The 15,284-nt window shown below is 32.7% G+C and overlaps 2 protein-coding genes across 3 annotated transcripts; one reads left to right on the forward strand and one right to left on the reverse strand.

Moving 5' to 3' along the window:
- Window positions 1-7,448: 7,448 nt before the first annotated feature.
- Window positions 7,449-13,494, forward strand: LOC113855145 (homeobox-leucine zipper protein GLABRA 2-like). Its single transcript, XM_027486647.1, has 11 exons — window positions 7,449-7,633; window positions 7,746-8,017; window positions 8,841-8,958; window positions 9,092-9,286; window positions 9,373-9,747; window positions 10,059-10,160; window positions 11,035-11,244; window positions 12,001-12,175; window positions 12,262-12,533; window positions 12,638-12,724; window positions 12,836-13,494. Exons 1-11 carry the CDS (start codon window positions 7,487-7,489, stop codon window positions 13,214-13,216), a joined length of 2,334 nt encoding a protein of 777 aa, XP_027342448.1. The 5' UTR covers window positions 7,449-7,486; the 3' UTR covers window positions 13,217-13,494.
- Window positions 13,495-14,337: 843 nt separating this feature from the next.
- On the reverse strand, window positions 14,338-15,279 carry LOC113855182 (30S ribosomal protein S17, chloroplastic). 2 transcript variants are annotated; one of them, XM_027486702.1, is made up of 2 exons: window positions 14,851-15,279; window positions 14,338-14,568 (listed from the first exon to the last, which is right to left on the reverse strand). In XM_027486702.1, the coding sequence occupies exons 1-2, from the start codon at window positions 15,222-15,224 to the stop codon at window positions 14,541-14,543; spliced, it is 402 nt and encodes a 133-aa protein (XP_027342503.1). In that variant the 5' UTR covers window positions 15,225-15,279; the 3' UTR covers window positions 14,338-14,540. The 2 variants fall into 2 exon arrangements, with proteins under 2 accessions (XP_027342503.1, XP_027342502.1); XM_027486701.1 differs by lacking the exon at window positions 14,338-14,568 and having other exon boundaries at window positions 14,622-15,279.
- Window positions 15,280-15,284: the final 5 nt, after the last annotated feature.

Raw genomic sequence — 15,284 nt, forward strand, 5'->3', positions numbered from 1 at the left:
TTTTAATTCTTAACAATAGAGTTTATGAGAACTTAAATCAAAATCAGTAAATATAAATATTGACAGTAAAATTAATCTTAATGATATAATTAAATAAAAATAAAATTATCATTTTATAATATTTTATAAAATAAAAAGATGACTAACTTTCAATTGTTTTTTGTTGATTTGTAAAATTTAAATAAATGCGATTGTAAAAATTATTAGAGAAATAAAAAAAAATCATTAATCTGAACTAATATCATTAAAAAATAATTTATACAAAGTAATTAAGGGCTCTTAGAACCTAATCCCCTCCCTTAACGCAACCCTGCTCTGAGCAATTACAAGTTGAATCTAATCCTATCCATCAAATAGAAAGGAAGTTTTACCAATGATTAAAAGTTTATCCTTGTGTTAAGTTAGAATGAGTCTGACACAATAATCTAGTAGATAATACTCCTCAGTTTATATTATAGTTCATTTGCAGAGTAACATAAATTATATTCAGAAAATTTCATGAAAACATTTTTCCATTTTCCCCTTTTCTTTCCTCTCTCTTCTTTTGTTACTCTTATTTTTCCAACATCATTAGGTTTTCAAGGGTTTTCTTAGACAATTTTTTTTATCAAATATTTTACCCCATTTACTTTGTATACTTATCACTCTTATGTAAAAATTAAGTAAATTGATCACTTGTATTTTAAAAATAAAACAAAATTCAATAACATGGCTGTTTGTCATCTTATTTACTAAATACATTAATTTAGAGCAACTCAATATCATCTTATATAGAGTTATTCTTAATTAAACATTTTAGTTCATGAAGTTATTTTAAATATAGACAAAAGTTCAACTATAAAATTTGACTCAACCAAAATATAGTACCAAATAAATAACAAAAATGACTCACCCTCTTCTATTCTCAAGCATCATCACTTGGTGATGATATTAGAATTTATTTATTTATTAACACTATAAGTGATAAATTAAAGCAGCCCAGTCGCATTAACAATTGGATCAGCTTGGGTTTGTTATGTTTGGTCATTGAAGAGGGGTCCAAAATAAGTTTTGCTCCAATATTGAATTGAGTTGACCTTCTTGACCCAAAAATATTAAAAATGAGTTGGCCTTAACAAAAAATAAAAAAAAAGTTGAGTTGGCAAGAAGATCGTGTTGCAGGTATGAAAATTTTGACTATTCCAACTATAGGCAAAGGGCAAGATTTAACTACGATTTGTTACATATTTTTTGTTTATTTAAAATACGAGTTTAACTTTAATACTCGATTTTTATTATGCAAGTTACTAAAATAAAAAAAAATAATTTAAAATATTAAAAACATAACTTGCTTATATTGAGTAAAATCATTATGAATGTCATCTTTTTTATTTTTTATTTTTGTATTTAACTTACCTACATATCTGAAACTTAAACTTATATCCTTGAATAAGCTAAAATAATCACATGGTGTGATCCACACACTCAATGATGATATTATAAATCTTTCGTTTTAAACTAAACTACTTATTTAGGAATGAGAAACTCTTAAATAGGAATTTTGGGAAAATTAGTAACATGCATGGGTTATGATTTGACTTTCTTAAGTGTACCATATTTACAGGAAATTACCACGAAAACGTAATAATTTTACAACTCATTCGTCACAAGAAAGTTTTAGAATTCAGTTGAAATATATCGATTATGTAAAAAAAAATTGTATACTTCCATCCAATTATGCAATAATATGTTAATAAAATTTATTGACTTTTATAATATTTGATTTAAAAATTATATATATCGATAATGTATTTTAATTGATTAATAACGTTAAAGTTGTTACATTTATAATGCACTAATACTAAACTCAAAGTTTTATTTTCATGAAGATAGTATTTATTTTAAAATATATATTTTTTCTCATTCTAAATATGAAATTTTTTTATTACATGTCAATTTCTTAAAAATAAAAGGTTTAAACATTCTCTATACCGAATACCACCTCAAGGTTTGCCATAAACAAATACTACTAACATGACAACAATGCGACAGCTGAGAAGGCAATTTCATCATCGTGGAGTTTTTTCCTTTTCTTTTTTCTTTTTGGTTTTGCTTACTAATGTCTTTTAAGGAATTAAAAATAAAATATTTCTATTAAAAATTACCAGGAAAATATATTAAAAATTTGTCAATTAGACCTTTTAACTATTACTATTTTTTTTAACAATTATCTTTGAACCATTAATTGGCAGTTAGCTTTTTCTTTTATCAAAGTGCTGTCTTTTTGTTTCTATAATTCAGGAAGTATTTGCCAATTTGCGATTCTGAAAACGACAACCTTACATTTGAGGATATGCAAGGTTCCACATCTCAGCACTGGCATTCTAACAGTACATATGATAAAATATGATTAATTGTTTTCATTCTAGATTGTGTTTCTGATGCTTCTTTGCTTGCCTCATATTTGTTAGATTTTTTAATTGTTACAGGCACGAAGAATCTTAATTTTATTTTCGGTATGGTTTGCTTTTTGTGATTTTATGTGTTCTTAATAATTGTAAAAAGTATTAACTTATTTTCACTTCAATTGAAGAGTTTATTGAGGAATTTAGTAATTTACACAATAATTTTCTATTACTTTGATAAGACTGATAAAATCAACTACATAATCTATTTTCAGTATTTTTTTTGTGAAATACAGTATTAATCTGTAACTATTCATGAAAACAAATCTACTATTCTGGTGATAATGGTACTGCTGTGCTGTAATGTTTTAGTTGGAGTTTCTTCTATCTATTTTGTTCCACTACTCTTTCTTTTGAATTTTGTTGCATTTCACGTAAGGTGATGGTTCAGTGTAATATTTGCAATTTGATAAATTGTTTTCCATATCCTTGTCAAGTGTCAACTACTTAACTGTAGAATTGTCTTGGTAGTAATCACTGAAGTTTGAAGGTGACCAAGATTTGAATCAGGTGGATAAAAACACATTCCATATTGACTTGTTGACTGGTTTTAGAACATATAAGGGACAAAGAATTTAAGGGGGAAAAGTATAGATGAACAAGATAAGTACCAACTTGATAAATCCTAAATTAATATCCCCCTTATTAAAAACAAATTTATTAAAATACCCCAAAAATACTAAAAGCTCAAAAATTACATTAGCATCCATACTTTGATTCTTGTCAACTTTGTCTAATCCCCTATCAACAAACTTATTAATCTTTTGTTTACATAACAAAATATTTTTACAAAAGGCATTAAGAATGTTTTTAGTAGATCCACCTTTCATTAGTCTTTAAGAGTGGTCTAGTGAATAGCCCAAAACTAAATAATTATTCTGAATGCTGTTGCTAACTTCGATTGTCGAAATTTCCACCATTTTTTTATTTTAAATCTCAATGAAACATATAAATGATTTTAATGTGAAATTGAAGATATAATTGTATGGGGGAAAAAAATAGGATTCCTCATTTTAGAAGGAAATTAAATTTAGGATCTATTACTACACCATTCTGCAGGCATTATCTGAGCTTGAATGATATCAACTGTTACTGTCCAAGTCTTGTTAGATCTTCATCTTATGTATATGGATATGGTGTATGTTGCTAACACTGCTTTATGTAGAGAGCATTGTTCAATAGAATTCATGATACCATTTCAAATTTTCCTCTTTGGTGCAATCTCTTCTTTATGTATCCAACATTGTTCTGAAAAGTTGTAATATCAATAGAGGAATAAAATGAGAGAGTATTTTGTACCAAAATCCTCCATCAGTTAAATTAATAAAATGAGATGAGATTTCTATCGCGTAATTAGTACTTACACGAACTCGGTTTAAGCAGTGGCAGTTGGCAATTGAGCATTCATAAAAAGTGCACTACAGTGTAGAAATACTCATCAATTCTCTTTAACACACTGTGCTCCATGATTACACTTTTGAATATGCGTATGTGACAGCACCATTCGGTGTTAGCTTTTCATTCAGTTCCATGAGCTTCTATTTCATCCACTCTTCAAAGCTAACTGTCTCTCAAAGTTAGATGAAGAAATCTGAATTTTCATATCTACAAGAATTAATTGAAAAATATTTTTTTGAAAAACCAGGTCATGACATCCAATATTGTGGATTTAAATCATTCTGTTATGGATTTTTGTGGTATATGTGGCCTGAAAAATCCCTGAATTACGTGTCGTGATGGAATTTACAGGCTTAGCTTGGCTGTTAAATATTTCTATTTAAATAATATGTTGCTAATCTTAGGCAATGCTAGTTAGTGTAAAGGAAGATGCTCATTATGTTTAATTTGAGTAAATAGCCTCTTGTTTGTTTGATGGAGGATATTTTGGGGAAGGAATGGTGACTAGAATTGGACAGGAACACTTTGTTTTTCCCACTATAAGTGAGGGATTCTGATGATGTCTCATGAGGTTCCAGAACTAGTGATTTAAGTCTTTGTAGTTAAATTGATGCTGATATAGAATATGTAAGTGCTAGAAAACAAAATTTCAGATAATCTGTCTTTGATAATTTAAGACTGGTCCCTTGTTTCTGCTGTTGAAGTTGCAATTCTTTTCGCATACCTGCCATGTGATAGTTACCGCAAATTCGAATCATGAAAGGAACATATTTATTTTGTAACTTTCAAAAACAAGATATTTGTAATCTAGTTTGAAGAAAAAAGAGAATCAGTATCGTTGCTATAACTGGAAGACAATGAAGTAAAATATCAATAACGTTGAGCATCCAAGTAATTATCATTGTTAAATGCAAGAATTGTACAGGCATGTAATTTATCTACAACTTGTTATCTCTATGCTTTTGTGGTGAGCAACATGAATATTAGGCTATGTTTGGATGAAAAATTTTAAAAATCTAGAAAATATGAAAGTAATGAATGATAAATGTATAATAAACAAATTTACTGTCCAAAAGCATAAATTGTAAGAATTTAGAAACGTCATGTCCAAACACAACCATGTCTAAAACTTACCACTCCAATTTATTACTTAGCTTCTATGGACTACGAAGTGTACACTACATTAAAGCTTGTTTGCACCATTTGTGACTCAACTTATATTACAAGAAACTGACAAAGGCTTAAAGACAAAGAAAGCAAGATACCTCTTTCCTGTGGAAGTTTTGGTGTTTCTGTTTTTGCTTTCCTTAGTGGAGGATCAAAAAGGTGTAAGGAATTTAAGATGAAAAAAAGATAAAGTAGAGAGAGGTGTGAAAGTAACCTCAAATCAATTAATGCTGTTCTCTATTAGGTTTGTGCTCGAATCATGTGATTGCTTCAAGTTATCTACCGTTCCCAACCAACAAAAACAAAGCAGAAAAAAATTGCAGGAAACCAAATATTAATAATAATATACAAAATTTATTGGTTACTTGGTTTGAATTGCAGATAAACTTAATCATAACCCACATGACACCAAAACTTTAATTACGGAATGTGATGGCATGTATATGCATATGATAATAAATAGGCCTATAACCCATGTCCTTCGTTGTCACAGCATTAACTGTAATCAAGGTTAAATCTTGTTCATCAACAAACTATGAAAAATCAATGACCAAAAACGAAGAAATATCTAGAACCAATGAAACATTAGTACCAATGGAAAAACTTGTTAATAATATACTTTTCAAAACTCATATTTATTATTAAATAAACCTTATATGGAATTTACCAAATAAATAAATGAAAATTTAATTTTGTGAGACTTACATAAAATTTAGAGTAAATACTCCAATTGCTCTTTGTAAATTTTTGTTCGACCTAATTTTCTCCTTAAAAAAAAAGTAAGAAAAAAAACTAAATAATTCCTGAAATTTTATTAAAACTTATTAATTCTGTCTAAGTTATTTAACAGGTCATATAAGTAACTCTGTTAAATTAAATGGGACTAATTTAATATAGGGACTAAAATGGTTAAAAAAATATTAAAAACTAGTTGACATTTAAGAAAAATATTAAATAGGGTCTAATAAGTTTAGGGACTTTATTCTGTATTTACTCTTAAATTTATCTAATAATAAAAAATGCATTAACATCTCTCATTACTATCACGAGTGTTATTTGGCATTACTGATTAAATTACTTTTATTTCACACTAAATTACTACTCATTACATGCATTTGTTTCACGTTCCCCACCTGCCACGTTAAATTATTCGAACACTCTAAACAATAATGCCACGTTATTAAAATTGGATAATAGTGCATGGAATTATATATATATATAAAGCTTCATTTGTAATTTATTTATTTTATTTTAAAATTGGATAAAGCTATTCTTAATGTTATATTCCAATTTCCAAACTGTTAAAAGATATATATTAATGATATTTCTCTTTTTTCTAAACCTCATCTGGCAATAAGATGTATCGATTAAATTAATAATTGACTAAAGAGAGAGGGTAGAGACCCCACATGTTTGTCTTTTTATACAAAAAGTGGCTTAACATGTTAAAATAAATTATAATAACTTTTCAAAATTCGAATTCCACAACTTACGTATGTAAGTACCAAATTGTGGGTATAAATTTAAATAACAAATATAGATTGTCACAAACAAATAATAAAAATTGAAAATGAGGTCTTTAATTATTCTTACGTAGATAGATTGGAAGAAGGGGCATTGGATGGAGATACATCAACGTTGCATCTTAAATGATACACAGACACATATAAATAGAACATTAAAATGTGGCTAATTGAAGACAAGGTTAAGTTAGAATGTGACTCTACTCGCTATAAATACACCTTTCGCTTACGATTACGACTCTACCATACGGTGTCTACCTTTGATCCACTCATACGAGTCGACTGACTCGGCTTCCATTCTTTTCTTTTCTTTTTTATTCCATGGTCAACTCAGTTGAGAATGGTCGTTGTGCTGTGTTTGGGCATATCAAAAAGTAAAATCCATAATTCAATGTGATCATTATTATGAAAATAAAACCTCTTGCTTTGGCTTCCCAATTATAGTTTTTCTTTTCAGTTAAATATATAAAAACCAAGGGTGAATGAGGGTAGAAAGAGAGGTTTAGCTAGAACTCTCACACCTTTACAAAATTAGAAATTTAAGAATAAACAAATCAAAATATATTTTCTTTTAAAAATAAGAGAAGGGGTAAGAGGAAGACAAGGCAAGGGTGAAGGGTGCTTGTTGTGTTTCATTCGATTCTATTTAAGATAAACAAACCGTTGGAGCCATAAATTCAACTGCTCAATGTTAGTTGGGTCTCTTCACTCTCACTGCCCTCTTTATCTCATTTCATTCCACCCATCACTTTTATCTAACAGTCAATCCTACCAGCCACATTTTACATAAGAAACAAATAATAAAATATATTAAAATACTTTTAAATGAAGATGTAATATAAAATATTTAAAAATCCTAAACGAGTTCCTTCCTTTGTTTTTATATTCTTAAATCCATCAGTCCCTACGTCTCTTTCTCTCTGCCTTGCCTCTCTATGTACACACACAGATGAGATGACAGAACCATTTTTGCTCCTTAAAAAACACACCCTTTCATCAACACAACAAATGTTGCCAATGGGTGCGGACATGTCCAACAATCCATCTCCCACTTCTCACCCCAAAGACTTCTTTGCCTCCCCAGCTCTCTCTCTTAGCCTCGTAGTGTTACATTACCAACTCTCTTTCTCGTTATTTTATGTTTCATGCTTCGTTTGTTTCCTTGTTCTTGTCTTTTCTCTCTCACTGATTCAAACTCTTGCGTGCATTGAAGGCTGGGATTTTTCGCCATGCTGGGGTGGCGTCAGAGGCTGAAGCTGCCACTTGTAACATGGAGGTGGAGGAGGGGGAAGAGGGAAGTGGTGGAGGTGAGAGGTTGGAGGAGATTAGCAGCGAGAACTCCGGTCCCGCGAGATCCAGATCAGAGGATGATTTTGAAGGAGAAGGTGAGCAGGATGATGATGATGGTGATGGAGACAAGACCAAGAAGAAGAAGAGGAAGAAGTATCACAGGCACACTGCTCAGCAGATCAGAGAAATGGAAGCGTCAGTATAATCTTACTTTAGTTTCTGTGTAGTATATATACTCGTATGTATATATATATATATATATATATATATATGTACAACAATAGATACTGAGTTTGGATTGGAAGAAGGGCTATTAATATTTGATTGAATCATGGGGGAGCAATGTGCGTTATAATTTTCTTGCACTTTTTCTTTTTGGGTTTCTGTCATCCTACCTGCATAGTACTCCACTGTTCTGTGTGTCTTCATTATTACTTAGAGAGAGAAACCTGTGATTGTTATTAATTTATTAAGAAATAAGAGACAACTTTAATTTTCTACTATATAATAATAATTTTATAAAAAGAGAGATTGAACTTGTGCGATGGTTTTCTTTGCCATGTTATTTAGGTGTTTAAGTACACAAGTAATCAGTCATTTATTTGGGGGGTCACCAATGAAATGGTTTCTTCTAAAGTAATGATTTGCATGCCAGCATTACCGGTGGGGGCTTTAAAATATAGCTGCGTAGTTTATGCCGTACCAATGGCTAGGATTATGAGAAAAGTTGTTGATATCATATGTTATGGAAGGACGATGATTAAAAAGCTAAAGCTTAAAATTTTGATTTTTGAACTGCTTTTGCTTTATCCGTTGTTTGATATCTTATGCCTAAGTAAAGAAAGCACTTTTTCCCTATCTTTTCACTTGGTTGGTTTAGTTAGACTAATTTAATTCGCGTATATCATATTTATATTTTTAAACCCCGCTTGTTGGAGGACCGTGCGTATCTCAGAATTGAAGCTTGTCGTGAAAGGTAAATCGACAGAAAGGCTGACACATGAATGCAATACTGCAGGCTTTTCAAAGAATCACCCCATCCTGATGAAAAGCAGAGGCAACAACTTAGCAAGCAGTTAGGCCTTGCCCCAAGGCAAGTCAAGTTTTGGTTCCAAAACCGTCGAACCCAAATCAAGGTAATTTATTTATATTTCACTTACCTGCGAATCCAGGTATTTCATCAACTCAATCTCAATTTTATATATATTTTCTAGATTGTTCTCCTCTAAATTTGACAATGATATGCATCATATATGTTACCTTTTGCAGGCAATACAAGAGCGTCATGAAAACTCTTTATTGAAAACAGAAATAGAGAAATTAAAGGAGAAAAATAAGACCTTACGAGAGACCATAAACAAAGCTTGTTGCCCCAACTGTGGGGTGGCCACCACACCAAGAGATGGCACCATGCCAACTGAAGAACAACAACTACGTATTGAAAATGCCAAACTAAGAGCTGAGGTATATTTTTTACATTATTGTTACTTCTCTAATTTTCTTGATATATAAAATAAAAATTGAAAATTTACACTCTCAAACACGTGTAGGTAGAGAAGCTTAGAGCAGCTATAGGAAAATACGCACCAGGGACAGCGTCTCCTTCATGTTCTTCGGGCCATGATCAAGAGAATAGAAGCTCTTTGGATTTTTACACTGGAATTTTTGGACTTGATAAATCAAGGATAATGGACATAGTAAACCAAGCAATGGAGGAGCTCATTAAGATGGCTACCATGGGAGAACCATTATGGCTTCGTAGCTTTGAGACTGGTCGCGAAATACTTAACTATGATGAGTATATGAAGGAGTTTGCAGTTGAAAATGCAAACAATGAAAGGCCAAAGAGATCCATCGAAGCTTCAAGAGAGACGGGGGTTGTTTTTGTCGATCTCCCTCGTCTTGTCCAAAGTTTTCTAGATGCGGTAATTTACCTACATGCATGTGTGGAATGCCTCTTCAATTATAAATATAATCTTGAAAGACCATAACATGAATGCGATTCTTTTATTAGTGTTGTTTATTATTCCAATTTAGAATTTTATTTTAACGTGATAACATTAAATATAAACATTTTATTACACTAAAATAGTATGTAAGTTTTGTCTTTTAATAGTTTCTTTAATCAATCTCTTGTAACAAAAGGGCTCTTGAAAATAATTCATTATTCAGTTGTGAGTTAGAATGAATATATTTCCTTTTGACTTGCAAAAGATCATTGTTATGCTTCTTGCAGAATCAATGGAAGGAAATGTTTCCTTGTTTGATATCTAAGGCGGCAATGGTTGATGTTATATGCAATGGAGAAGGTTCTAACAGGAATGGTGCAGTGCAACTGGTAAGGGAAAATGGTTACCGCTGTGCTAGATTTCTTTGATATTGAATTCGCTGGGCCCTACTGAATGAAGGATTCGATTAAAGTTTAGGCTGTCACACTAAACTGAAATGGAAAAAAATTATTAAGTGTCATAACTTTAATCATTTTCACTCAGCCTAGTGTTTTAAATAAAATTTATTTCCCGTTGTAAAATAGAAAGAAACATTGCGAACGTGGATTTATGGGCATGGAGATTTATTTTCCCAAGTGGTCCAAACATGACAAACCAGAGAAAAGGACGGTTTCAAGCTATTTAAAACGATCTTTCGTATTTGAATTTTCCATCCTAAAGGTTTAAATGTTTAAGATAAAAAAAAAAAGGAGTTGCATGTGTGAAATTACCCTTATTGCTCATAGAAAATATGGTTTCTTACTCCATGCATTAGCCTTCTGTTTGGAAATGTAAGTGCTTATGACTTTTTCCGCACCTTTAAAGCACGACCTTTATTTATATCACAGAAAGCATAGACAAAGACACAGAAAACTTTAAAAAGATAATAATATATAAAAGTTAGGATACCATTTAGTAACTCTTGGCACTTTCCTCTCACTTCCCCATATCTTATCCAACGTATCCAGCTGGAATCTCTCTCTCTTTCTCTCCATATCTTTTTATGAAAATATTTTGCTCTCAAAGGTTAAGTGCCAATCAAAAAGCATATAATAAACCACTATTTTATATCTTATAATATAAGATACTTGAAGTTAAAAGACAAACATGACCTTGTCGAAGTTCTTAGATTTGGACAGTGAGAACTTTTGGCGTGGAAGTACTAAAGGCACAAAGTTTAACTTGACATGAAAACTCTAAACCTTAATTTTGTATTGGATGCAGATGTTTGCGGAGCTGCAAATGCTCACTCCAATGGTGCCCACAAGAGAAGTTTATTTTGTCCGTTATTGCAAACAATTGAGTGCTGAACAGTGGGCAATCGTTGATATATCCATAGACAAAGTAGAAGACAACATTGACGCGTCCCTCGTGAAATGTAGAAAACGCCCATCCGGTTGCATTATTGAGGACAAGTCAAATGGCCATTGCAAAGTATGTACAAATCAAAGTCCTAAATTGGTTTCCATTTTTGTTACATTTAGAATTAGACCCATAAAATTTTCAATTTCAGTTTTCTTTTCTTAAAACAAAAAACTAAAAAACACTTGGTCATCATAGTCGGTGCAAGCGCATCCCACACATAGACAGCAAAATCTAATTTATGAGAAAAAATATTAATAAAGGATCAGTACACAACAATTGAATATTTCCGGTAAGTTAATGTATGACTGTTGCAGATTCTTTTGTCGGTGGACACTGTAAATTAACGATGCACTTTCCTGGTTGAAAGAATAGAAGCAATAACATTGCAGCTTCACTAAGTTAGATGATGATTTAGGCATCAAATTGGAGTTTAACGCAGTAAAGAATGGAAAGAAGAGAGAAATCATTATTCAAGTTTTGCTCCTCAAATACATCTCTTAATTCCTAATAATACTCTTAATAAAAAATTATGTTAAAAAAATAAATGTAGATAGTTTATATCTTGTGAACATAGAAAAGATTTAGTAGTTGTTTAGTGTAGATTTCAGTAAAATTTAAACGCTGATCAAGATATGTGTCCGGATCAACCTTAGCTACAGATTTTTTATTGGAAAATATGTCACGGTGTGTGAAACTGATTCTAATTGCTAACCAAACAAGCATTTGATTTGTTTTCTTTAGTAATCAGAAGCATTGGGGAAGGGGATTTAAAATTATTGAAGTACAAGGAACTAGATTACTTACTGATCGTCGTTTTGGCTTTAGGTAATCTGGGTGGAGCACTTGGAATGTCAAAAGAGTGCAGTCCATTCAATGTATCGCACTATTGTCAACAGTGGCCTAGCTTTTGGGGCAAGGCATTGGATTGCGACACTGCAACTTCAATGTGAACGTCTAGTTTTTTTCATGGCAACAAATGTTCCCATGAAGGACTCAACTGGTGAGCATTGAATTCTAAAATGTTATTTTGTTGAATACTTAATTAAAGAGATGTGAACTAATCAGAGTGGTGGATGGCAAAATTAGGTGTTGCCACATTAGCTGGGAGAAAAAGCATTTTAAAGTTGGCTCAAAGAATGACATGGAGTTTCTGCCATGCAATTGGTGCGTCAAGTTTTCATACATGGACTAAGGTTACAAGTAAAACTGGGGAAGACATAAGGATCAGTTCTAGAAAAAACTTGAACGATCCTGGTGAACCTCTTGGGTTGATATTGTGTGCAGTTTCTTCTGTATGGTTGCCTGTCTCGCCTAATGTTCTGTTTGATTTCTTGAGGGACGAAGCACGTCGAACTGAGGTACCACTCTCTTGTTTGATTTCCTTCTTAATGTTTTTGCAATTTAGTGAGTAATTATATGAATTTGAATGTTGATTGTGTTGATATTTATCATATTGTCATAGTGGGATATCATGTCCAGTGGTGGGGCAGTGCAGTGCATTGCAAATTTAGCCAAGGGACAAGACCGAGGCAATGCTGTAACTATCCAAGTAAGTTGCTTCGGTTCCAATGCATCACAAACTGAACAAAATGAAAATGCAAACTGCATTCATATCAAAGCATGGTTCTAAGTAGAATATGAGATTCTTCTCATTTTGCAGACTATTAAATCGAAAGAAAACAGTCTGTGGATACTGCAAGATAGCTGCACAAATTCTTATGAGTCAATGGTGGTATATGCTTCTGTGGACATTACTGGTATTCAGTCTGTGATGACAGGATGTGATTCAAGCAATCTTGCGATACTTCCCTCAGGATTCTCTATTATTCCTGATGGCCTTGAATCTAGGCCATTGGTGATTACATCAAGGCAAGAAGAAAAAAATACAGAGGGAGGATCTTTATTTACAATGGCATTCCAGATCCTTACCAATGCTTCTCCCACAGCCAAGTTAACTATGGAGTCTGTGGACTCAGTCAACACTCTTGTATCTTGTACATTGAGAAATATCAGAACGAGTTTACAATGTGAAGATGGTTAGTCAATTAGCTGTGATAATCTTAGGCTTTATATCCACTTTTTGGTTAGTATTCGGTTTGGTGAAAATAGTTTGTGTTTGCCCCCTTATTCTGGGTTAGTTTATTCATTATTATTCCATTACAAAGAAAGGTTGGGATTGAATATATATATATATATATATCGGTAATGTATCTGAAGTTCCATAGGTAGAAATAGAGACAAAAAGTTTTCAAAACCTATATATTATGGCTTGTATAGAATGATCATTTGTTAATTCCTTATGTGGTTGGTTTTTTATTTGTAATTTTGATGATTCCTACGTTACTACGATGTTTAGATGGCTCAGATTGCGAATTATCGACTAAAATCAGTAGTGATGAAAAAGCTATGCCACACAAATTTTGCTTCAGGAAGTTTAACGTCTCTTAGAATAATGACGCTGAGCGGTTCACGTTTATGTAAAAAGCAAAACGTTTACAGTAATGTTTCAGCCTTAATTATAAATATTCAAAACCGTGCGCTTCAGGTTGATAAAATCAATCAAGTTTCAAAGACAGGACTTGTATAAGGAAAGCATGTGTAAAGTTCCAGCTTAAGGAAAAAAAATCATTTCTATGAGAATGAGTTTTCAGCAAAAGGAACCGGTCCATAAATTTCTACAAGCAATTATATCTTGGTCTGATGGGGTAAAATATAACCTTTCTTTTGTTTTACTCATTTTTCATGGTATTTTATCTAAAACCGGTTCCTTTTTCTTGCACAAACTTGTTTGGTAGTTACCATCGAGTAACTCATATTTGTTCTATCTTCTAGCTTTTGTTAAGAAAACTTACTGCCACGTGCTAACCCCCAACAATAGATAATGCACGAGGCCTCGGATCTAAACAAAGAAACCATGCACTGAGCGAGCAGTTCTAGGAACGCACTTGTTCTAAATTATGGCAAAATCAAGGCAGGGTACTGTAATCCTATAACGAGGATCAATGCATTTGATCCACGGTTTCACATTACTTGGTCGTAAGGGCATGACATTGCTTCTCTGGGGCAACTAAGGACGCATCAAACCATGTAAGATTGATAAAACAAATGTCCTTCAGCATTCTACAACACAAAATGCTCCAAACGAATGGCAAAGATGTTTGAATTTACAAAGGAAATCTTGCCATCAGAAACCTAAACGTCAAACAGTATTGGACACAATAAGCATTGAACAATTGAGGTTCTCAAATATAACATTGCCATAGTTTCGCATTTGGAGGTTTATCAATAGCCAAATCCGACATTTCATCAAACACTTGGAGGGTACAATAACCAATCTACGTTCTCTCTATAACAATATCCATTTTTCAATTTGAATTAGTTTGTGTCAAATTACGTCAACCCAACAATAAAACAATTATTAAAAACAAACATATTAGCATACGGCACAGCACAGCAGTAAGTTAACCAGAATCATAAAAATTGCATATATAGAGCACTAAGAGTAAAGATTCACAGTGACAAGATGCGAATTACAGAACATAAACATGGAAGCAAAAGCAAAACGATTTGAATAAAAACAAAAAGTAATAGGGGGGAGTCTAAGGCTGCTGAGACTGCAAGGGAATGGAAAGATCCGCAGATTCGGTTTCAGAGGGTCTATTGGAAGGTGTATTCCTGTTACGAACGGGGAGAGCGAGAAAAGTTTTGGTCTTGCTGATGGGCCTGGTCTTTTGGAGTTGGACTGTGTCGCCCACCTGGAATTGGTTATCTGGGTCGTGGGCCTGATACTTCTTCTTCTTCCTCACGCGCCTCTTGTACTTTGGGTGTGGTGCCAACCGAACCACTTCAACTGCCACCGTCTTGTCGTTGGTGGAACACACCACCTTTCCCTGCATTGACTTCATCGCCCTTATCTGAGGGACCAAATTCGGTCGTGGGAAATGTGTCACAGTCGCTGATGAAGTTGGTTTGGAGAGAAGGGGCGAGGCATGGCCATGTCCGTTCAGAAATGGGGTTGAGATTTTTGGAGGAAGTTGCAGAAGCCACATTTCTTATCTCTTTCTCCCCCAAAGGGATAACACTATCCACTCCACCCCGCTGCACCTTAA

The sequence above is a fragment of the Abrus precatorius genome, unplaced genomic scaffold (genome assembly GCF_003935025.1).
Source record: "Abrus precatorius isolate BTA unplaced genomic scaffold, Abrus_2018 Scaffold11, whole genome shotgun sequence".
In the NCBI taxonomy this organism is placed as follows: domain Eukaryota; kingdom Viridiplantae; phylum Streptophyta; class Magnoliopsida; order Fabales; family Fabaceae; genus Abrus; species Abrus precatorius.

Excerpts from the sequence above, each read along its gene's own strand:
- LOC113855145 (XM_027486647.1), top strand. The coding sequence starts at position 7,487 with ATGACAGAACCATTTTTGCTCCTTAAAAAACACACCCTTTCATCAACA. Across the intron at positions 8,018-8,840 it reads CAGATCAGAGAAATGGAAGC|GCTTTTCAAAGAATCACCCC; the intron begins GTCAGTATAATC and ends GCAATACTGCAG. Across the intron at positions 8,959-9,091 it reads ACCGTCGAACCCAAATCAAG|GCAATACAAGAGCGTCATGA; the intron begins GTAATTTATTTA and ends TACCTTTTGCAG.
- LOC113855182 (XM_027486701.1), bottom strand. The coding sequence starts at position 15,224 with ATGTGGCTTCTGCAACTTCCTCCAAAAATCTCAACCCCATTTCTGAAC.